Here is a 24,086-nt window from a genome sequence, read left to right as displayed (position 1 = left end):
CTCTTATCTTCATAAAGGTGTCGTCTCCCGTGTAGGGTCAAAGTCCTGCCACCAGACACTTCTGGCAACATTCCAGGACTCCCGGGCCCCCCAAGGGTGGTCCCGGGGGCTCGGCATGCCAGGATTCAAATCCTGGGATCCCACACCAGCTATGCAAATACCTTCAGACACTGAACAGGGACTCTGGGCTAAAGCTTAGATGGGCTCTGGGTGTGCACACAAAGGATAATGTGATGCTGAGTTGGCTTCACTCTTTCGACTTTACCACTGAAATGGTTTCCCCTAATTGCTGGTAATTGTTTTTTTGAGATTGTGTTTGCTAATGCAGAATTCTCCATCTTCATGTTGAGGAGCTAGAGGTAATTTCACAGCAAACTCCTGTGACTGACTGCTCAATATGGATAAGGAATGCTGGATCTGTTTCAATACATATTTTTAATTGAGTTGAGGGGAAACAGAATTAGGCCTTCATTCTTTTCTTTATGGGAGGCATTTAATTTTATTCCTGTTTTTTTTTTTTTTTCCCTTTCTCTATTTTGTCAGGAACAAAATGCCAAAGAAGAAGAAAACATACCCAGAAAGCTTCTATCCATCATATACTGTGTTCCTCTGAAAACATAACAGAGCACTTCAGTTATAACAAACTGTAAAAGATAAAAGATGTGGTGTGGAAGTGTATTTGGGAACCATCCTCAGCTGAAATGAAATCCCACTCCTTATTTTTTACCTCTCTTTTCACAATTTCAATTAAATACTTGGAAATATTTATGCAGAATTTCTTACCCATCTCCCTGATGCAAATTATGCAGGTTCTCCTTGCTTTGGGAGATGGATTATTATATTATAGGAGCATTTCTAATTGTATCTGGAATCTGTCCCTGATGGAGCTGATCATTATAGTGAGAAACCAAACTAGCCGTGCCTCATCACTGGTGGCCTGTCCATGAAGCTGCTCCAAATCCATTCGTTTCATACAAAAGATCAGCTGCATTCCCAGGCCAAAACTGGGGAATTTTGGTGTTAATGTTGATATCAGGGAGAAAAAAAAAAACAACAACATTTTTCCACAGCTACTCTGACATTTCTACAGCTTCTGAAAAAAAATCAGGATCTGGTAATTGGCTGCTAATTCATTATATGAACCAGCGGGTTTAAACAAATCCAGTTTCAACAGAGATTTACCTCAAAAACCTCAACAGCATTAGGCCAATAAGCAGCTGAATGAAAAACTGGTTGTTTACTTCTCCTGTAATTGCCACACGGAGTCACTTGTGTTGATGTATTGAATCTCAATAAAACTCCCGACTGTGTTGACCTTTGCCTCCTGCTCTATTAGCAAAACAAAAGATTTTTATCGTGCAGGGATCATGATTATAACTGCCATAGAATTTCTCTTGAGGTCTGAATCTTGATGAAAAAAACCTTAAAAATCCAGTAGACTTGAGAGCAGAATCTGCTTCATGGAAATGAAGCAGTGCCATCATCACCAGCTGCTTATAGGTGGGCAAAGTATCAAAAAAATCTGAGGAGCCAGAAAGAGGTAAATCAATGGCAAAATGCACAAGCAGAATTGGATTAATTCATGGCCTTGTAGTGAAATTAAACAAATACACCAAGATGTTTCATTTTTCTCCCTGACATCTGTCAGTTTTTCAAAATCATTGATGGTGTTTTATGAGACTCAGCATTTCTGGGCCAGCTGGGATAAATTACACCCATTGCACAGAAGGGAAGTTTGGACATTGAAAACGTGGTGACTTGCATAAGGTCAAACATTCACTACCCTGTTAGGAAAACAGAATCCTTATCCAAAATGCCAGAAAATGCGACTCCTTCCTCTCGTCACCTGGCAGGATGCAGCAAGAGAGGGTGACCTGTAATACAAGGAAGGACCTACAGCCTCCTTACCAAGACTGATGATGATGATGATGATGATGATGATGATGATGTGTAATCTTAGCTGAACTGGATTTAAATTACAAAACCAAGCACAATTGCATATTTTTATTTAAAAATTCTTCTTTTATCTGACAGCAAATGTGGTGGTCACAAGGGCATTCTGACACTCCAAGTTATTCCTTAGAGTTGCAACAGGTTTTGTGGCCAACTGTAAGTTCAGGAGGGAATTTTTTAGAGCAAGATCTGTGTCTATTAAAGACCAAATCATAGGCCTTCGCTGAAGCTCCCAGACTCTACTGCAGCATGAAATTATTCAGGATAAATGCACATTTTAATCCAGAAAGAGAACAGACCTGTGGAAGAAGCAGGAGAGCAACTGAGGTTTGATTTTGGTTTGTTTCTTTTTTCATTTAAAGTCTTCTCCAGAGTTTCCCTGGATGAAATTTCCCAGGGTTTCACTAGAGGCCACAGACAAGGCTTTTGAGGTTCCTGATGCATCAGCTGTTTTTGAAATCTGTCTTTTCCTTCCCCATGTCTCAGTTCTCCCTTTATAAATCAGGAAATAATAACTCAGCACTTGTCTTTCCCATTTACATTCTTGGGTGGATGAGGATTGTTCTGCTGGTGTTTGTTTATAAGAAATACAGCAAAATGAGCTGGATTTCATCTGGGACCTGATGTTTTACTGTAAGCAAACTGAAAGAGCAGAGTAAGGACCTGCGGCCCAAATGAAATTGTTCAAAGTTTTTTTAAGAACTTCGACATTTTACAGTGGAAATATAATTCCTTTATTTGCTTTGCACGTTGCTCCTACTAAACCCAACTAAGATCAGAAGTATTGGGAAGAATCTCTACCTGATCCTCTGTCTGAAATGTTTGTTGAAAAGGAGAAGACAAATCTGTATGAATAATTTGGAGGAAAACCAAAAAAAACCCCAAAGTACACATTCCTCCCAATAATTTATTTGTTCATCTTAGCAAGATTTTGTATACATTCAGTATTTTGTTCAGGGAAATGACCAGCATGAACAGTTCAAACATGATAAATCTGGAAAACAGCACATAGAAAATTCAATGACACAGGAATACCACATTCAGAAAATGCAGTGCCTGTTTCAGGAGAAATCTTTTAAAACCAGCCAAACTTGTACAACATGCAGGCAAAAAGCTGCTGCAGGCAGAAGAGAAAAAAAAACCCAAAACCATTTTTTTGCAGCCAAAGACTGGAAAAGCAAAAAACCAAAAACAAACAAACAAAAAAACCCAACCCAAATCAGCTTGTATACAATTCCCACAGTTGTACTGTCAGGAAGAATTGAGTATTCAGGGAAATTCAAAGAGGTTTTCCATCATTGGCTGAGTAGACTTCCTTTGAAAGTGGAAATATACTGAAATGCTAGGCAGGTTTGTGTTTTCCTACTTCAGAAAACAGTTTACTAGGGCTGAATTTTGGCACCTGATAAATTTGGATTAATGCAAGAATGTCTCATTCTTTGGATGAGATGTTGATCACTGTAAAATCATGTTTATTTTTACTATTAACATGTGGAGGTTTTGACTCTGAAAAAGACCTTGATGTTACCATGATGATAAAGGAGAGGCTGTTACTCATCCTGGGTTTGAGCCCAGTGTTGCTCCGAGAGAGAAATGTTCATAGAGTGGAGCTTTGAGCCTGTTGTGGGACTGACAGATGTGTTATTTCTCATGTGATGGTTGCCATCCATAGCTCTCCTGCTCAGCAATTCATTTCCCCTTAGCTCACATTTGCTATTTTCTCCTTCTCTGTCAGCATGAGAAATATGCAGTGTGCTCTGCAGAGAAGGAATGACATTTCACTCCAATCCTTGAGACAAATGCTCCATCTCCTCCTGGGAAATCAGAGATTCAATTGCATCTGTCAAGCTGGGGGGAAGATCTGTATTTTAAAACACCACAGGCTACCTCTGCAGTGTCTTGTGGTTTTTGTAGCATTGTCATATATTAAATGCCTTCACAAATATTTGAGTGTGTGAGAGGGGCAGGCAGAGAGCAGATGCTGCTGTGAGAGCAGCTGTCTCATGACCTGCTGGATTTTTCTGGCAAAGGATAACACTGGTGCAGGTCCCAGATTTGCCTGGAGCTGAGTGCAACACTTTGAGGACCAACTGGCTTTTCTCTTTGGCTCTGCTGTCAGAAGAGATCATCCAGGAAAAATTGGTGTCAACAGCCTGTCCCCTTGAGTTTGTTTTCCACATTGTCTTGCTTATCCAAACCATATTAAGACAGGAAAGAGGATCAAGGTATCTCTGAGTAGGATGTGGAGTTAATTACCCAGTATGGATTCAGCCTGGGACAGCTGAAACCTTGCTGGATGAATCACTGAGTTGCTCTGTGCCTCAGTAGCTTTATTTTAAAATGCAGTGCCTAATAAAACCCCACTGAGCCATGAGCAACAGAAGCTCAAGGCCAACAGGCACACCTAGAACTGAGCACTTCCACTTCAGCAAAGCAGTAAGAGCTTTTTTAACTGACTTCAATCCATATAAGATGTTGCAGCCTGCCAGTGTTGCCTTTCAGAAAATTGAAAAAGTCAGGCAGGGAAATTTTGTAAAGAACCTTTGTGAAATGCATTTTTGCTTACTCCAAGTAGAGAAGCAAGAAATATTCCTGCCTTAATCTTTCTTCTTTTCAGTGCTATGGATTTCCAGTACATTAAGGCCTGGCAAAGGAGAATAGTCTTTTACACAATGCAGAATGTATCCTTGGAGTTGGCAGAGAAAAATAAAGAATATAAAAATGAGAAGACATTTATTTGGATAGTGGGCAGAACTTAAATATTTTGGATTTGAAAAATCTGGCAAAGTACACGAAGCCTCAAAACCATCAGATAGTATATCTGAATTGACTGTGGAAACTGGACTTTCCCTGCCCTGGGATGAAGAGGGATTGGTGATCTCCTTCACCTCAGGCTGTGCAAGTTAGGAGTCATCTCTGTGATGCTCCAGCTCTCAACCCTTTGCAGCAGAGACTGCTCCACCCAACATGGAAATCTTGGCTGTCACCCCCAACAGAAAACCCTGACCCAAGAGGATGCTGAGATGTCAGTCATCCCTCAGAGGTTTCAGGCAGGACACATCCACTGCCAGGTCAGCTGTGGATCCTGGGTGTAGCTTTGAGGGGAACTCCTGGCACTCCACTGTTCCCACTTCCCATCTGGCCACTCTCTGATCTCTGCTCTGTGCTCCTGCAAGGTTTCACATGACAGAATCCTTATGCTGGGAAGGTTTTACAAGTGATGATTGATGTCCAGCCTCTGGGAAAACCTCTTGTCCTGTTCATGCTTTAAGACAAACAGATCCATTCAACCTCTGTGACTGCAGCTCTTTCACCAGTGCCAAGTTCACTTTAAATAACAGGAAAAATGGGCTGCTTGAATCTGCACTCCTTTTTTTTTTTTTTTTTTCCTGTTTCCTAGAGCTCCTTCTATAGTTTTTGAGACTTCTCAGTCCAAATACCCACCAAAATGACAAGTGCCAATGACCCTTCTTGAAACAAGGGCAGGGCAGTTTTCCTGCAGAAATTCTCTGAGGGAGCCAAACAAATTTGGTGTTTGTTGTTACTGGCAAACCTGGCAGCAGCAGAGGTGTGGCTGGGACCAGGCTCACCTGATGCTGAGGACTAGAATCTTTTCAGCGTCACTGCACACAGAGACATTCTTTAGAATCTGTTTGGTGGCAAAAAAAAGGATGACGGTGAGACCAACTCTTCATTATTCCAATCTCTGTCTCTGCCATGCAGGAGAACTGTGCTACATCCATGTCCATCCTGACACTGACAGCAGCAGGTTGACTTATTTATCTTCGTCTTACAGGGTCAGATTATATTGCTGCATCAGAATTGCTCTGCAGTTAAATGAATCCAATTGTGAAAGCCTCCATGTGTAGCTCCACAACAACTCCTTGCCTGACACCGTGAAACCTCAATAAATCTAAAATTACTACAGCAACCCTGTGTAAATCTCCCAACTCCAAAGAAGATATGGCAAAAAGGGTCTTACTGGTCATAAAACAAGTCCTGATTGTAGAATAAGACAGGGTTGGGCACCAGGAGTGTGCACTGAAGACTTTAAATCTTGCCTGTCTTGCTCAATTTAAGGAGTGTTTTTTTCAAAATGTTTCAAAATTCAGGTTTTGTCCAAATACGCATCCTACATATCTGAACCCTGTGAGACTGGAAACCTCAGCCATGAGTCTCACGTGACTTTCTTATGAGATTTCCAGCTTTTCTCCTTCTGCTCTTGGCTTGAAGTACCATGAGAATATTTTCTTATAAGGTATTTCCACACTTTTAGCTTCAAATTCTAGTCCTGAAGAACCTTAAGTGTGAGGTGTACTTCTTATTGAAGCTAAAACTGGGATCGTGCAACAGATTTGTGTTCTGTGCATTTATAAACAAAAGACACAGGAGACAAATCCTCTTTACATTGGGGATTTAATACTGAGTGAGAGATAAATAAACAATGATTTCTCATGAATGCCACCAAGGTGCTGTTTCAAGACCCTGTCCTGTGATAATGAACCCTATCTTGAGCCGTTTCCCTTTTCAAGGCAGTGGATCTTCAGCACAGCAGCTGACACAGACAAGAGTAGGGGCTCATGTGCTGTTTCAAAGAGCTGAATTCTTCCTTGGCAGGCTCAGGAGGAGTTATGTCAAGAGTGGCTTATTTCTAATATTGTACAGAGAATTCCTCCCACTATTTCTTCCAGATGCTGGCCATCTCATTTATTTATTTATTTGGATTAGCTGTATTAAAATATAACATGATTCCAAATGCTTTTCTCCTAAATTCCCAAGGGAATGGGAATTCCCCTTTCTCGTGGGGATGGACATCCTTAAGCCTTTTAAAATGTTTAACTCCCCCTGCTTAAAACAAGGAGAAAATTCCTGACTCTAGAGTACCAGGATCTCACAGAAAGCTTTGAGCACTTGGTCACTTCCCAACTTGAAGGAGTCAGGAAAAGGAAAGTAGCAAAACACTGGGCAGGGAGACAGGAAAATCTGTAGTTTTTCCAGTGACTGTGGCACTGATCTGGCTATTGAGTACCTGAGCAAAGAATTACTGAGCCTTTCAGCAGGTTCCTGATGGACTCAGAAGATAAAAAACAAAAGGATAAATGCAAGTGAGTTTTGAGCCTTGTTTGATAAGGACTTACCTAGTTTTGAGTTTTATTAGACCTGCATCAAGGCACATGGATCGTCAGAACAAAACCAGGTACACATGCAAATTTTCATTTGGTATGGTGTGGAGATAAGGGAGGCTGATTGTACAAAAAGAAAAGGTTCTCCTTGGTCTCTGAAGCTTGGTGGAGTGCAGTCACTTGGATCAAGTTTTCCTTGGCAATGGAGTTGACTGAAATCCAAAGGTGAGGTTTGGCTTCATGGGGAGGCGTGGAATCACAAAATGGCTCTGAAGGTGGAGCTGCCAGAGAGTGTCAAGGCTGAAATCAGCACAGGGTCTTTGTGGTTCTCACTTTCTCCTCCATTGCCTAAATGAGAGCAGTGGGAACTTTAAGGGAGGAGAATAAAGAGGTAAAGCTTTTAAATGCCAAGGAAACACCTGGCAGATGCTGAACTCTCAGAATAACAACCACTGAAGCCATGCACTATCTTTGAGGGGCTCCATTCATGCTCCCAGCACTCACAGACATCCTTCCTCTGAAGATTTGGCCCTGTTTCACCTGTTCATACCTGGATCCTTTCAACTATCATGCCTATTCCTACTTCCCCATAAAAAGAGTGACATCCCATGAGGTCCCCAAGCTGCCAGCCTGGCGCACCCAGCTGGTTATACATCCTCCCCACTCTCACTCAGGGAGATTGAGTGGATTTTGATGGTTGGCACTTTGCAGTTCTCATGGACAAGACTCCCTGAAGTGCCTGCACAGCAGCATTCCTGCAGGAACCCTTTGCTCTTGGCTTTGGCAGCTGTGCAGTCTTTGGAAACAGCATTTTTGGTGGGCACACCCTGCACGGCGGAGAAGATCTTCCACTCGCAAACCCCGTCTGACTTGGAGATCTTATAGAAGGTTTCTCCTGATCCCACAGGGATCCGGACCACCCCTTTGCCACCCTCCATGCTCTGGCCTGCAGGATGGTTGAGGTTGAAGCTGGGTGTTTGCTTCACTGCTGGCTGCTTCCTCAGGAGGCACTGAGCTCTCAGGACGTTATGGAATGCTTTCTTGAACTCTTGACTTGAGCATGGATAGATGATGGGGTTGATGCAGCTGTTTAAATATCCCAGCCAAAATGTTATTTTAAAAAGTGTGTCCGGGGGTTTGATTGCAGGAAAGAAAGAGCCTAAAATGGAAAATACGCAGAGTGTTAGGGCAGAGGCAGTGAGGAATTGCAGGTAACCAAAGAAACTAAAACACTGGAAAAAATAAATAGGATTCTGTTCCGTCTTGAAAAATTATGATTGGAAACACAATTCCTGCAGGAACAAGTGTTTCAGAATCTGTGGTGTCATACAATTACATGGATGTTCCATCAGAAACCAAGTCAAGAGAGCTATTTTATAATTGCAAGAATTATATTCCCATTTACAGCTAGAGAGGCAGCCAGAGGGCTGATTCCAGGGATAGAGGAAAATTCCTTCCGCAGGGACTCCTAATTCAAGATTTATTACCCATATGACAGCAATATCTTGGAGGTCATCACAAGGGGCTTCAGATGGCAAGAAAATCCCACCATTTCAGAAGGGTTAGAGAAAAAAGGGATTAGAGTTGACAGTGTTACAGCTAAAAGTATTTGAAATTATGAAGTATTGGGTACTGATATTCCCTGAAACCTTCAGAAAATCTAACTATCCACATCCTGCCTCATGGAATGCATCTAAAATTGAGAGAAATTAAAAGAAAGTTTCCTTCTCATATCAAGGAACACTGGGGAGTGTCTCATAGGCAGCCATGAGATGTGTGTATATATTTTTAACTTTAATTTTAATATTTTTATTTATTTATATACACACATATTCTGATATATACTTGCAATGTTATCTTCCAAAGATGATTCAAAGAGCACAAACTTTCTTTACTGTTTCCTTAGTAAAAAAAGTACTTTGGCATTGGCATTTCTTTTTCTATAGAATGATGAGTTATGTGCTGATTTAAAATCTTGAAAATGTTTTTCCTGATGTAAACCTTTAGTTTTATTAAAAAAAAACAACAAAAAACAACCTCATGGAAACAAAATTGGCTTGTTTTGGAATTTATACTCAAATTTATAATAAACAGGACTTTTAGCACTGATAAATGCTTGTCTTCATGCTTCCTCTGGAGAAACTGTAAGCATGTGGAAGAAATATTGTGGAAGGGTCAGACATCAATGCATCCATCATCCTCTGCAGTTTAACCATGTCTGGGAGCAGAGCCTAAGCTTTACAGGGATCGATCTGTTCCCTGGACCTCTCCTGGCCGAGGAAAAGCTGTTAATGCCCTCTGAGGATGTTCTGATTGAAATCTGAGAGCTGCTCAACCGCTCCACCCTTTTTCCTCAGTCTTTGTCAAACAAAGCTGCAGCACTTGCAGCAAATGCTTTCGAGTGGCCACAGCAATTCTTAGGGTGGTTTTGCCAGTGTGGGAATGCATCAAAATCCTGCCTGGACTAAAGACACAACTGGTGCAGGGTGATTAATGTGGGATGCAAAGCTGTATTTCGTGTCAGGTACAAACAGGCGACGTGTGTATTTGTGAATGTGAAATGTGTGGACCCTGACAATGGGAGAGCTGTGAATTCTAATAATAACTGAGGAAAATAAAGCATGGAAAAAAGCCTTTGAACCTATCTTTTGTTTGCAATAAGCCATAGTTGATTTAGGAGCATTGGAATTAAGGTGTTAAGGATGTTGCTTTTTCCTTGCATTTAATCCATAAAAAGCTCTGCAATAATAACCTTTTGAAGTATAATTTTAGAATATTACTTGTATCCTTGAAACTATAGCTTTGGAATATATATAAAGGAAATATGCTTATCTCACGCCTTATTGAAGCAGAGAAAAACAGCTTGAGAAAGGAAGATGAACATCACCTCAAGGGTTTGTGGTTTCGACCAAAGAGAAGCTGGACATCACTGTTATGAGATTTATAGTCTCTGCAATTAAAACGTAGACCCACATCTGGGGAGCTGGACCCTACCAGATGGGATTCGTCTTTCTTCTTTCAGAAACTGGACCATCACCATCTGGGGATACTCCTTTGAGAAACATCCTGAGAAATTAAAATCACAATAGTGTATAGAATTGTGGTGTAATAATTTGGAATAAAAGTTGCTGATGAGTAAAAGATTGGAAATAGAAACTGCTGAATAAGAACCTGATGAGTACTCCTATAAATACCTGTAACCATCAATTATCGGTGTGCAGTTGGAGGGAAAATTTCCCCCACTGTACCCAGGGCTGTATTGCTCATACTTTGCCATATTAAATAATAAATTGATTTCTGCTTAAATATTGGGCTAGTCAAGCTTCTTATTCATTACATTAATAACCTGCTCTTCTTGCTGAACATGGGATCTGCGGGGAAATGTGGAGCGATCTTGTGGTGGCAGCAGCTGCTGCACCCTGAGCAGAGCACATGGCCCAGGGAGGGGACAGCACACGGGGCAGGATGAGAAGCCCTGCAGGGGTCTCTGACCTCGGACCAGGCTGTGTGTGTTATGAGTAGAAAAGTTGCCCATTTTTTTTAAAAGTCGCAGAGTTCACAGGTTGAGCCAGTTGCTGCCAGGGTGGAGTTCTAACTGTTTGTTGTTATAATCACCTGTTGTTAATAGTTTTTTGTTAACTGTTGTTGATGATTGGGAATTCCGCTTTTTGTCCAGTGGCACCCTGCTGCTTCCTGGAGGATGGCACCTGGGACGGTGAGGAGGAGGGGACAACCCAGTTGGCATGCAAATGACATCGGGGTTGGCATGCAAATGAGGAAGCCCCTCACCAAACCTAGCCAAAAACCCCTAAAAACAACGAGCCAACACAGAATTGAGGGGTCGAAGGGATGTCTAGATGTGAGGAACAGAATCAGTATCTGCTAAGACCCTTTTAACCCCTCACCCTAACCTGAAGATGTCAGCTGGAAAGAGGACCTCAAATGTCAAACCAAAAAATGGGGGAATCTCCTGATGCTCTCGTGAGGACAGAAGCCCCAGCTCTGCCTGCAGACCAATGCACTTTCCCTCCTCCTCCATGCCACTCTTGGAAGCAGTGGTGGCATGAGCACAACCCATCGGTTCTTCCCACCCAAGCTGATTTTTAATGAAGGTATTTAAAAGGAGAAAGATCTCCTGCCCAATTAATTTCAGTGTGTGTGTGTTACAGCAGCAGCAAAGTGACACCAAATCACAATCATCACAGGATGGTTTACGTTGGGAGGGACCTTAAACCCATCCAGGGCCACCCCCTGCCCTGGGCAGGGACACTGTCCACCATCCCAGGGTGCTCCAAGCCCCGTCCAGCCTGGCCTTGAACACTTCCAGCCATCCAGGGCAGCCACAGCTGCTCTAGGAATTCCATCTCAGCCCCTCTCCACCCTCACAGAGAGAAATTCCTTCCCAATATCCCCTCCATCCCTGCCCTCTGTCAGTTTGAAGCCATTCCCCCTTGCCCTGTCCCTCCAGGCCTTGTCCCAAGTCCCTCTCCAGCTCTCTTGGAGCCTCTTTAGGGGCACTAAGCCTTTCCCAAAGCTGTCTCTTCCCGAGGCAGTGCAGAACATGCCACAGGAGCTCTGTTTCTGCTCTGAGGCAGCTGAACCTCTGATTGCAGCCTCAGATATGACCTGGGCACCAAGCATGCTTCTCACTGCCTCTGTGGTAGCTTCTGGTTGCTCCAAGCTGGCTCAGGTAGACTAGTTTCATTATTACTTTCAGTATAAACCAGATTTTAAGACCAAAAAGATTTTGCTAAAGAAAACAAATGCTGTTTTGCAATGAAGAACAAGTAAGCACACATATCCACAACCAAATTTTTTTCTCAGCAAATTAATGCTTCTTTTCTTTAGTGAAAAACAACTAAATAACATTCTCAAAGAACTTTCTGGCTGAAGTCATTGGCAGATGAAAAATAACGAAAGGCTTCTAAATGCCCAAATTATGCTCATTTTTTTTGTCTGTTTCCTCATTTAAATGCTATGTATCTGCTGCTTTCCCATTTTGTGGTGCGAGAAAAGGTGAACCAAATCCCAGTTTATGGATTCAGCAGTGTGAGGCCAAGTGTAAAAATGGGTAAACAATAACAATTCCTGTTTGCTGCAACTCCTGGCTCCCTCCAGATGGAATGCAATGGCTGTGCCAAAGTCTGATAAAAATAGAAAACAGCCAGTGTCAGAGTCTGTCCCTTGCTCTTTTTTTGGGGTGGGATCTGCATGTTAATTTATTAATGTAGCCTTTTTTGGTTCATCAGTGGAGACACTCGTTGTTGCCTTGGAATAATATGCAGTGAAAGAAAATGAAGGAGCTTTAACAGCACAGAGACTTTGCTATCTGCCGATTCCACTACACACTGGCTTTCAGATAATTATGGAACGGTTTGGATTGGAAGGGAAATGAAAGATCATCTAACTCCAGCCCTTTGCCACGGGCAGGGACATCTTCCACTATTCCAGGGTGCTCCAACCTGCCCATGGACACTTCCAGGGATGCAACGGCCACAGCTCCTGTGGGAAATCCATCCCAGCCCCTCACCACCCTCACAGGGAGGAATTTGTTCCCAATATCTGATCCAAGTGTACCCTTCTTCACCCCAAGCCATTCTCCACTGTGTTATCAGTGCATGCCTTGGCAAAAACTCCCCCTCCAGCCTCCCTGTAGGGTGTTTTTGACACTCAGGGGCCACCGAAATCGCTGTCCTTCTATTGCAGCCCCACAGTTACCTCTGTAGCTCAGAAATATTCCCTAACATTTCCTGTTGGCTACCTGAGTATCTAAGAAAAGGGGAAAAATATCTTATTTTCCAAATCCTTGAGTAATGGTGTTCCTACCCACAGAATCCTAAGAACGTGTCCCTTTCTTGCAAACCTTTAATATTCACTGATGTTGTTGTGATCAATCTCAGTGGCTGATGGATCTGTTAATGAGCAGGAGGCATTTTCAAACCTGGTGACAAAGTAGTTTGTTCAGTGCTGAGCTCTCAAAATGGACAGCTCAGGTCAGATGAGCTCAAAGGAGAAATAAAACAAAGATTTTGTGGTATTTTTTTAAAACAATGACCATAATTAATCGTGAGATTAAACAAGTGTGGTGAATTATGTCTTTTTTAGGGTATATGGTACATGTTCCCTACAGAGCGGTGAGCACAGGGAAAGCAGGTGGAGCTGGGATGAGCATTTCCATTCAATCCTTGACCATTTGGTGACTGCCTGTTCATGTCAGTTAAAGTTTGGACACCTGGACACCATCATCCAGGGCTGAGAAAGCAGAATTTTTGCACCTAATTCTCAGAGCAAAATTTTCCAGTTCTCTCACTACATACCAGATGGAATCACAGTTGCCATCCAGGTGTCCTCTAGGAGAGCTGGAGGGTTAACAGTAGCTAATATATTAAGTTTTCATCCTTGAAATTAATTCTCTGTGCTATTCACTGGCCTTAATATCTTCCTTTGCACACTGTCAGGAATTAAGTTGTAAGTAGCAGCAAACCTGATTAAAATTTAAAGGCTTCACCTTACAATGTCCCCCTGCAGTCTGTGCTGGAGGAACAGTAAAGAAAGCTTCAATGGATCTTTTAATGCATTTTGAATCATGGATTGAGTAAATGACGCTGCAATTCCTGCTTTGTTTTCAAAATGTTGAGGACACTCAAGTGTCAGTAGCACAATACAATTGCTTCTTGTTAAATTAAATGAAATAAAATGTACTATGAGCCTCCCGAGATCTTTTGCCATTAAGTATTTCATCACTCATCCCTGGAAATGTCAGGATTGCATTTTGTTCCCACGTCTTTTATTTTCCAGTTTTTCAGCTGGAAGTTTCTTCAGCTCTGAGAGGTAAGCTTGCTACATCCCTCCTGGTGAGTAAGTGCTAATTCATTCTCACAACTGTTATTTGACTTTGTCATTTGTCACAAGAGCTGCCTGATTATGGGTTGTTTAAAAACCAGCCCTGATGCCATGCGTCATTTCACTGATGGACAGCAGAGAGGGTTTTGGAATCTGCCAGACTGTAAAAACATGTGTTATTTACTCTGCATCATTGCTGCCAGCACCATAGGAATCAGATCCCGTATATTTGTGTGACCCATGAACCCTCTGTGGTGTTAAAAACCATCTCAGCTACAAACCCATCTGTGCTACAAATCCATCACAGCTATAAATCCATCTCTACTACAAATCCATCTCTGCTACTGAATCTTGCAGCTCTGTTTAGGTTTGCTGCTTTTTCCCCCTCTTTTTATTTTGTGTAGCTTAAATATGGTGACTGAGACAGAGCACAGAGGTCAGGTGGGGGTGATGCTTCTTCAGTGTATGGGGGAGATCGGGGTTGTGTCCATAGAGAATCCCAGAACGGTTTGGGTTGGAAAGGACCTTAAATCCTATCCTGTGCCACCCCATGCCATGGGCAGGGACACCTTCCACTATCCCAGGGTGCTCCAAGCCCTGTCCAGCCTGGCCTTGGGATCTGGGGCAGACACAGCTTCTCTGGGAATTCCCTCCCAGACCCTCCCCACCTCCCAGGGCACCATCCAAATCCCATCCAACCCTACCCTCTGGCACTGGGAAGCCATTTCCGCTTGTTCTGTAATTCCCTTGTCCCAAGTCCCTCTCCAGCTCTTGAAGCCCCTTCAGGCTGGGAACAGGAAGAGTGCTCTGGTTCCAGGGAAGAAAAGCTCAGAACTCAGTTCCTGGGATCTGTCTTGAAGCAGTCAGTCCAGAGGGCATCACGTCTTCCAGAGCCATAAAGACCCAGAGGATGAAGCACAGAGGAGCAATGATATTCCAAAGGGAATTAACTGTGTACCATGGCCTTCCTAATCTCTCATGGCTCTACAAACATTGATAAATATGCTACATTTTGTGTTCCCAAGCCCAGTGTTAGCTCTAAACTTTGTTCCCTAAGTGTTCTATGCTGCATCTCAGGTCATGATTCAATCCACCCTCTGGAAAGTGTATTTATAGAAAATAAGTATATATAAGTATATATAAGATATACATACATACACACACAGATATATATGTTGCTGCAGATATTGAAAGCTACCCCCTGTACACACATGACCTCTCCTATAGGCCCTCATTATTCCCTTATGGGAAGTATTTTTTTATGGAATAAAAAATGGTATCAAGGAACCATTGGACAGTAGGAAATGATCCTGGACTCTGCACAATCCAATTAACACAACCAGTACAGAAAAAAACCAGTGATGTGAGGAAGTCTTGCACTTTCTAGCTGTGCCTCCCCAGGGCCTGGAATGTTTTGGCTATTCCTGAGGGAAAATGAGAGGGACTTTGTGCTTGGCTATTGCTGATGCATAATAAACAGACATAGAAGGAGGAGCGAGTTGGTTTTCCCTCCCAAACCCCTGAATTCAGCTCTTTGCGGCACCATGAGGGTATCTGTGCATAGGTGAGAGGTGAAAAGGTCAGGCAGCAGGAATGGGTCAGTCTGGGAACACTGCTCTGATGATTTGGATTATTTCAGACCTAATTTATGCTCTGTTTCGTATTGTACCCACTTAGGATGGATGATATTTCTGGGAAATGTCTCAGCAAGCAACTATTTCCAGATTTGCTGTGGGCAGCTGCAGATTTAGAAAGCTGATAAAAAACCATGGGAAGGTAAACTGAGGTTTTGTTACCCGTGTGAACCCAAACAATCACATTGTTTCACAAATCAATGTAATTGTCACTCCAATTCCAGTTCCCAAGCTCTTACTGCAGTGGAATGGGTCTGGATCCCATTGCTGACATTTTGGAGGTACTTGATATTTGCCCTGAAGCCCTCACTCTTGAAGTCATTCACTTAAAATAAAATTGTAATTTTCCTTTAAAAATTAAAAAAAAAAAAAAAACAACCAGAGAATAGTTTGAGAATCTGAGTCAGTCTCAGGCTGCCTCATGAGTTTGTTTTCTGTCATGATTTTGGAATCCTTGGAGTCAGAAACAAGAAATTATTTCCTTCAGCAAGAGCCAAGTACCTCTCCTGTTATCCAAATTGCAGACAAATCCTGACATTTTCTCAGTGGGGTGGGAGAATCACTCACCACGGCCTTTCCATCCCTCCCCAACCCTGAATTGTGCCGGGGCATTTGAGAGTGAGTGAAAAATGACACTCCTACTTCCTTTACTCGGGGACTGCAAGGTGGTGGCTGCATGAGGAGGGATGTTCTGAGACAAGGATGAGGCTCCTGTGACAGGGGACACACACAGAGCACAGCAAATCGACCTTCCCTCCTTTGTTTTTAGTACAAATGGGTTTTAATACTGATTCCTCCCCACCTTTGCTGTGTTTTCAGTCACAGGAAAACATTTCAGGATTTAGGAATGGTGGAGAAATGTTAGCCCAGGGATGTCCATGGGATCTTTGTCATTAGCTGAATTATCAGCCCAGACCAACAGTGCCTTTCCAGTCTGTGATTATGAAAAATGCCCCTTGTGATCAGCAAAAAGCCTAAACAAACCCTAGCCATGGAAATATCTTGTCTGTTTATCTTTCTGGCTGAAATTCTCCCCATTCAATGGTTTAACTCGCACACACACTTGTGCTCTGTGACTCAAGGAGGGCAAGCATCCTTCCTCCCCCTCAGCTGGGATCCAGAGAAAGAGCTGGGACTTTATTCTGAGGGTTTTCTTCCACTTTTATATCTTTTTTTTTCTCTCTCACTAAGAGAACACTGAAATATTAATGTGGGGAGTCTGTGTTGATGTGTGTTGCTACTCTGAGCCTTGTGACCCTCTGAGAGGTCATGTTGTGTCAACAGCAGAGATGGAAAAATGCACTTTATTTTTCTGGTTTATGTCTAATGAAAGTAGAGTGGTCCTCTTTGACTCTGTTAAAAAAAAAACTACCACAAAATAGTAAATAGAAACCATCTGCAGACAGGATTAGAGGATTCCCTTGACAGTGTTTGTGTCAGTTCACAAGACTAATTTACTCCTAGACCACAAACACAGACACCCTCCAGCAGATCCTCTTTTTTGCTTTCTTAATCATGAGAATGATTGACAAATGCTAAAACTCTTCCTCTCCCTTGCACAGTTTAGGATTTTTTCCCCTGTGGCCTCCTAGCTCAGACTTTCCCTTTTTATTTCTTCCAGCTTTGGAAAGCAACACCTGCAAGTTGATCCACAGAAAATAGACCACAAACAAAGCTCTGGGAACTTGTTCTCTTCTGAGAGTTTGTTAAGAAAAATCATTAGTCCCAGGCCAGGAACCATTTTTGCAACATCCCCAACCTTTTTTACATCAGTTCTGTGCATGTTTCACCTCAAAACAACCTCCAAGCACTGTCTTTTATCTTGCTGAAAGGAAACCTTTTGAAGAATTCCCAGAACAACATATAAATGTCTTCCAGTTCCAGGACAAGGTCTGTTCTATCACTTGTGACATGAAAACCTTCCATCACTTGGGGCTTTCACTGATTTCTGGGCTCTTCCAGCTCTGAGTCTTTCTACATCTATCCATCTATCTACATATATCCTATATCCCTTTCTAAAAATTGCAAGAGGAGAACAAAAAGCCAAAAATGCAGGTTGCGATTGGGCATGCCAGAGCCCAACAAGCCCTGATTGCCCAGATGAAGCTGCATCTGAGCCTCTCCCCACAAATCCCCTGCCCCTTGGCCCAGGAGCTGCAGATAAGCTCAGACTCTTCTCCATAACCCTCTCTGAGAGATGCAGACAGGCTCAAAGCTGCTTTTTCCTGTCTCTGTTTTTTTATTTTGTGTTTGTCTGGTGGTTACTGAACGGTCAGTTGAAGCTGTCACTGATGTCAGTTCTGCTTGGTTCTGCTCACCAGAATGAAAACCTGACTTCTACCAGTGGAAACCAAAGCTCTGACAACCTTGTGTGTTACAGAAGTTTTGAAAAGCAAATATTGGCCTCACTTATTTTCCTGCAACAGGATAATAATTTCCTGGTTTTTTCCACAAACCTCAAGCCAAATGAGAAGAAGGTGTGTTGGATTATTGGGCTGAAGGATTTTGCACAGAACCTTTGGAATGAAACTTAATCCAAGATACTAAGAGAAAAAACATTCCTTACACAGACTGCAACTAGTACATTTACACTCCAGATTCAATTCAAACAATTTATTATGGCAGGGATACTTCAGTTGTTTCTCCAGTTATTTTCAGCAGCATCAGCCAACATGGATATTGTGCCTTTCTCAATATCTTTCCATCCCTCTTGGCCTTCTCATGCCTACACCTCAAAGGCTTCCACCCTGCTTTATGATGCGCTTCAGTAAACCTAATGTTCCTTGCTTCAAAGCAGTTCTTGGCTGGTAGAGTGGATGTTAACAGATGTGGAAATCTTGAAGGTGATGTAGATTACAGTGAAATTAATCTAGGTTTGGGGAAGTTGTGCTGCATGGAATGATGAGCACAGTTGTCTGAAGAGGTTTCTGTAGCCGTTTAAGAGTGTCTGTCTTGTGGGCAATCTGCACTGGGAGTGGTCTGGCTGATGGAATCATGGAATTATAGGCATTTAGGTTGGAAAAGATCTCTTGGATCATTGAGTCCAGCCGTCCAAGTCCACCTATAAACGACGTCCCTGCATGGCCCCTTCACATCCGTCAGATCCCTCCAGAATTGGTTGATGGGACCATGTTTTGGTCTGTCCCATGGCCACAAAGCTCCAGAGCTGGGCAGGTTCTGGTTGCCTAGCCATGGATGCTATGAGCCTCCACCAGGGTTTCAACAAAGGATTTTATACATCTGGAAAGGAGGATTTTATACATCTGGAAAGTCAGACCCTGACAGGACCCCAAGACCCTGTCAGGATCACTTCCCTTCCCTATCCCAATTGGGCCTGGGTACAGGACAGACCTGAAAGTGCCTGTTATCTTTTGGAAAGTGTCCTGCATCAAGATGAGTCCTTGGCTTTTTTGAGGACTTTTTTAGTGCCACTCATTTGTTTAATCAGTCTTTTTTTTGTCCTTAGACAAAAGCAGCAAATAGGTTTTGAAAGCCCTATAATATATGCTTTAAAAAGACCCAGTAACCTCCCAAAAAAAGAGGAAAAAAACCTCCAGAGTTTCCTTACATGGGATCAAAGCAGGATACAAAGTCATTCCGGAGCTGAGAAGATTTCTTAAATCCAAAGCAAATTAATTAACAACAGCTCTCTGTGAGCAATCACATTTGCAGATGAAAAGTGTGTTTAATGCATTCTCTCAAACCCTTTTTGAGTATGTTTCAATCATCTTGCCAAGCAGCATTTCAACCTGCTGACATCCTGGCCAGCACAAGCCAGGCCCTCGAGGGCTTCTCCTTAGGAAACATTTCCAATCAGCACTTCCCAGTATTGACAAAGAGGAAAAAATTCTGAATTTTTGGTTTTTTTCACATTAGCAACAGGTTTTTGTGTGTCTTGACAAATCTTGGTACAGCCAGTAGGGATTAATTGAAAAAAAACCCAGTTATTTATTAAAGTGTGAAAAAACAGAATTAAAAAAAAAAAAAAAAAAGAAAAGGAAAATAAAATCCCCAAATCTTTCTTTTCATGTTTAGGTAAGACTGTTTTACCATTTCTGAATTGTCCATATTGTTGTCTTACTACGTGAAGCTGCCATAAAATCTTTATTTTTCTTGTAGAGCATAAGCCCTTTCCATAAGAAAAGCCCTGAAATTGAGTAAGTCACAGATTTTAGTTTCCATGTTTGAAAAACCTAATATTTAATGGCAGAGCCCAACCCAGTGTGATGAGCTATGTCCTTCACCCTCAGCTACAGGTATGGAATTAGTATTCTGCTTTTCCATCCTCAACTGCATCAAAGGTAACTGAGCAAGGTTTAATTAAAATTCTAATTACTTCTTTATATTCCAGCAAAGCAGAACAAATCCCCAGCTTTGCTCCACTTTGGAATGACAACTGGAAAATAAATATTCACCTCCAGCATGGTGGCTGAGCCAGTGTTTGGCTGGTGGGCTCAATGAGTTCCCAGAAAAGCTGCAATCCAGAGCAGTATAAAATTAGCCAGAAGGACCCTCACTGCTGTCTCCTGACTGGTCATATGAAAAATTGGATTAAAAGATTAACTTTGTTTGGAGTTATGGTATCTCACAGGATGAATTTCCTCATAGGAAGCAGATATTTTTTTCCTTAGAGTGGGAATCATCAATGCTGGGCACTCCAGGAGATCTGTGAACAGCTACTTCAACCCTGAATGTATATAAATTATGACCTTTTACATGTTTAAGTCACCTGGCTGCAAACATAAACACACAAACACCTAAAGATCCTGATCTATAGCAGAGATGATCACAAATATCTGCTCTACTTCACAAAAGGGAATTTTCTATGTGGAAGAAGTACAAGATTGCTTCCCTGGTTTTCAGAATTTTGTTTCTCATCACCAGAGACCAGATTTGGTCGAATTCAACACTTGTGTTTTTTTCATGGTCTCTGCTTTGTGGTAGTGAGTGTTTTGGTGTTTTGACAGCTTTGCAGCACAAAATTGTTCCCTCAGAGCTTTTCTGATCAGTGTTACTACACCCAGCCACAAGCACAACCCTCCCTGCCCAGAAGGTGCTGGAAGACACACAGGGGTTAGCTCTACTTACCAAGAGGCATTACTACAAAAAATGGGAGCCAGCAGAGAACGAAGCATCCCACAACTATTCCCAGGGTCTTGGCAGCTTTCTTTTCCCTGGAGAACTTGAGCAGGCGCACAGAGAAGTGGTGCTTGCTCTTGGGGTTGGCTGCAGAGCTGCTTGCACCAGGGATGTTTTTGCGGTGGATGCGGAGGGTCACCTCCTCGGAATGGGATTTCTCTGTCTTCAGCCCAGAGGTCAGCCCTTTGTTTTCCCTTTTGGCCACCACGTAGACCCGGCAGTACATCACCAGGATGATGATCAGGGGCAGGTAGAAGGAGCCCAGTGCTGAGAACAAGACGTAGCCAGGCTCCTCGGTGATCTGGCAGATTGTCTCATCCTCGGGGGCTGGCTCCTTCCAGCCGAAAAGGGGCCCAATGGAGATGACCAGGGACAGTGCCCAGACACACAGCAGGGCCAGGAGGCCCCTCCTCTCTGTTACTATGCTGGGGTACCTCAGTGGGTAGCTCACCCCGATGTATCGATCAATGGAGATGATGCAGAGGCTCATGATGGAAGCAGTACAGCAAAGCACATCAACAGCTGCCCAGATGTTGCAGAAGATCCTCCCAAAGACCCAGTAGCCCAAAATCTCCATGGTGGCTGAGAAGGGCAGGACAGTAGAAGTCAGGAGGAGGTCAGCTACAGCCAGGTTGATGATGTAATAGTGAGTGACACTCTGGAGGTGTCTGTGGCAGGCTACGGACAGGATAACCAGGATATTACCCAAAACCCCAAAGACAATCAGCCCCCCTAGAATAACACCCAATAAGATGGCCTTGGAAATGTTCACGGGCTCCACAGAGTGGGTGCAGTTGGAGCACTCAGAGGAGTTTCCAGGAAGGAAAGCCATGGCTGATAATGTCCATGTGAGGCTGCTGAACTTCACACCCTTTCCAGGCAGGAACAGTGACAAGATCAGGAAGGTCCTATAGGAAACATTTGCTTAGCCTTGCTGGGGAAAAAAGTTTTGAAGAATGTTTTAGGACTGCAGGACCAGAAGCAATGAGAAATATCCAGAAACATATTAGAAAACCTACCCTTTCTCCTAAGCTTTCACCAGAATAACATGGTTGATACTCACAAGTTCCAAGTCAAATTTAACTCCTTCTGCATTTTCCTTGGGGTGCACAAGTGGGGATACAAAAAGCTGAGGCTGTTTGTCCCACTTTCCAGGGCTATGTGATAAGAAATACTGGAGCTGAAGGTTCAAATAATTTCTGTCTTTTGGGGAAGGTTTTCTGTACTTAAGGAAAGTAAATATTCCAAAGGGTCTCCAATTTAGCTTCTCCTGAGAGGAAATCACTGATGCTTTTAATTGCCTGGTGTTAGTCCTGATTCTGCCTTAAAGTTGGCTTAGAAACCTGACTGGGTGGAGGTTGCTGCTGTGTCTGCTCGGCAGTTTTGTTTGAGATACCCATCACTCCCCATCCAGGGTTTAGGCTGTCAGTCAGAGCTTTCCATACGTGGAGCACTCATCAGTCGAGGTCCTGGGCTGCAAATTAAAGCTCATGTACATCAGCTCCTGGCTTGCTCTGAGGGGAAGAGTGGAGTTTGCCGTGCGCACAGGGCCATGCTCTCGTGCTCTCTGCAGATCCTCACCCCCCTAGAGAAGACAAAAACAGGAACAATGCGATTCCCAGAAGCCACATTCGCTGCTAGGGTTCCCATATATGAATAGAGCAGGAGGCTATTTTAGGGTGCTTTCCTCAAGCTGGCTCCAGCCAGTGGAACCAGCCATTTCCAGCCCAGCACTGTTTAACAGCAACTGAGAGATCCATGTGGGTTTTCCTGCCTGAATTTTCCCTTTTTTATGATGCTAGGCATCAATCCTTATTATTAGCTCACCTTCAGAGACCAGTTCTAGGAAAGACAGAAGCCTGCAGGACACAATTCAGGAATATACAAACTGTGCAGCAGATTTAGAAGCCCAGAATTCAATCTCAAGTTTCTTTATTAAGCGAGACTTTTCCCCACTAAAGTGTTAGTCCAGCTGAACTGCCAATTTTGAAAATCTATAAGGAAAAGCAACTCCAAAGCCAAGCAGAAGATGTTGCAAGGAGCAAGCCTCCTAGTGAGTGACACAACATTTCAGGGTATCTGGAAGCCAAGCTCAGCCTTTGCTGACTAAATATGGAGAAAAGGTACCTCAGATGGAAAAGTGAGGATTAGCCTGGGAACCGAGACCTGGGGGGCATGGAGAGCAGAGCTGCAAGTGGGAGCTGCAAAACCTTTCCCAATATCTCCACGTAGATACAGAATTTCTGTCCCAGTTATTAATCAGAGGTGAAAAACCACCACTAAGGCTGTGGCTGTAAAACCCCAGATGAGGAAGGACTCTCTAAGTGTCCTTTGGGATGAATCCCTCAGGTCGCACTTCAAGCAGCAACAGCTGTCCTATTTCCCAACCTTCATCCTTCATGCTGAACTTTCCTGTAGGCAAAAGCATTTCAAACTCTGAAGCCCCAAAATTCCCAGTTCACAGGCAGGGAGGAGGGGGGAAGGGAGAGATGGGTAGGTATCACACTGTGGGTATTTTACTTCAGTACACTAAAATGGAATTGGATCTTATTTTCTTTCCTACCAGATAGAACAAGTTGAGGAATAATCCCAAGGAAGAAAAGGACAGATTATCTAAGCATATACATGAAAAGTGAGTATTGCGTCAAGCATCTCTGAGCATTATAATTGTGATCATTACCAAATAATGCCCAGCCTGTGGAGATAGCTGATGCTGGGAAGAGCAGACCCCAAGCTGCTGTGTCTGCCCCACACCCACCTCTTCAGTCTTCAGAAGGCAGCACAGCTCCTGTGAGCATCTGGGAAGGAGATTCTCAGCACAGCAGGCTCCTCTTTCATGCGGAGATGGGGCTCCGCGCCTGGAAATCCTCGGCTTTGCTCCCTTTATTGCCCCACTGGTGTTTCAGCAGCTGGCAGTGGGGCTGATTCCCCGTATCCCGCGGCTTGAGGGGCTGGCTCCAGGCTCCCTGGAGGGATCCGTGCCCTGCTCAGAGCTCAGCTCCACACTGCCAAGGAGCAGGAGGAACTTTGCTGCTCTGCTATGTAGCAGAGCATTAGTCTTACCATTACCGTAATTCACTGCCACTCCCGTATTGCCCAGAAAGAAAGAGCACTGTTTCTTTCTGGGCAATACGTGGTTTTAAATATTTTCCTTTTTTTTTTCTTTTTTTTTTTTTTCCCCACTCAAACTCCTGCAGAGACCAGAGAGTGGAAGGCAGATAAAAAACTCCTGTTCATGAGTTAACACAAAGTTTTTGGGATCTAGAAAAGAGAATTTCCTGCAGGGCAAACAGAAGAAGGAGATGAAGGCAGGACACACTGCCTGGAGATTCTGCATGATGGGACAAACCACAACTGTCTGGAGACGGGGGTTTAAGGAGGAAATTCCTTCAGA

At 43.2% G+C, this 24,086-nt stretch overlaps 1 protein-coding gene across 1 annotated transcript; it reads right to left on the bottom strand.

Moving 5' to 3' along the window:
* Positions 1-5,320: 5,320 nt before the first annotated feature.
* On the bottom strand, positions 5,321-23,767 carry ADRA1A (adrenoceptor alpha 1A). Its single transcript, XM_005494473.4, has 3 exons — positions 23,451-23,767; positions 20,642-22,277; positions 5,321-8,235 (listed from the first exon to the last, which is right to left on the bottom strand). Exons 2-3 carry the CDS (start codon positions 21,522-21,524, stop codon positions 7,724-7,726), a joined length of 1,395 nt encoding a protein of 464 aa, XP_005494530.1. The 5' UTR covers positions 21,525-22,277; positions 23,451-23,767; the 3' UTR covers positions 5,321-7,723.
* Positions 23,768-24,086: the final 319 nt, after the last annotated feature.

The sequence above is a fragment of the Zonotrichia albicollis genome, chromosome 26, assembly GCF_047830755.1.
Source record: "Zonotrichia albicollis isolate bZonAlb1 chromosome 26, bZonAlb1.hap1, whole genome shotgun sequence".
NCBI classification, from domain to species: Eukaryota; Metazoa; Chordata; class Aves; order Passeriformes; family Passerellidae; genus Zonotrichia; species Zonotrichia albicollis.
Note: the sequence above shows the minus strand (reverse complement) of the source record. Positions and strands in the feature narration are given on the sequence as shown.

Excerpts from the sequence above, each read along its gene's own strand:
- ADRA1A (XM_005494473.4), bottom strand. The coding sequence starts at position 21,524 with ATGGCTTTCCTTCCTGGAAACTCCTCTGAGTGCTCCAACTGCACCCAC. Across the intron at positions 8,236-20,641 it reads TTTTGTAGTAATGCCTCTTG|GCTCTTTCTTTCCTGCAATC; the intron begins GTAAGTAGAGCT and ends TTTCCATTTTAG.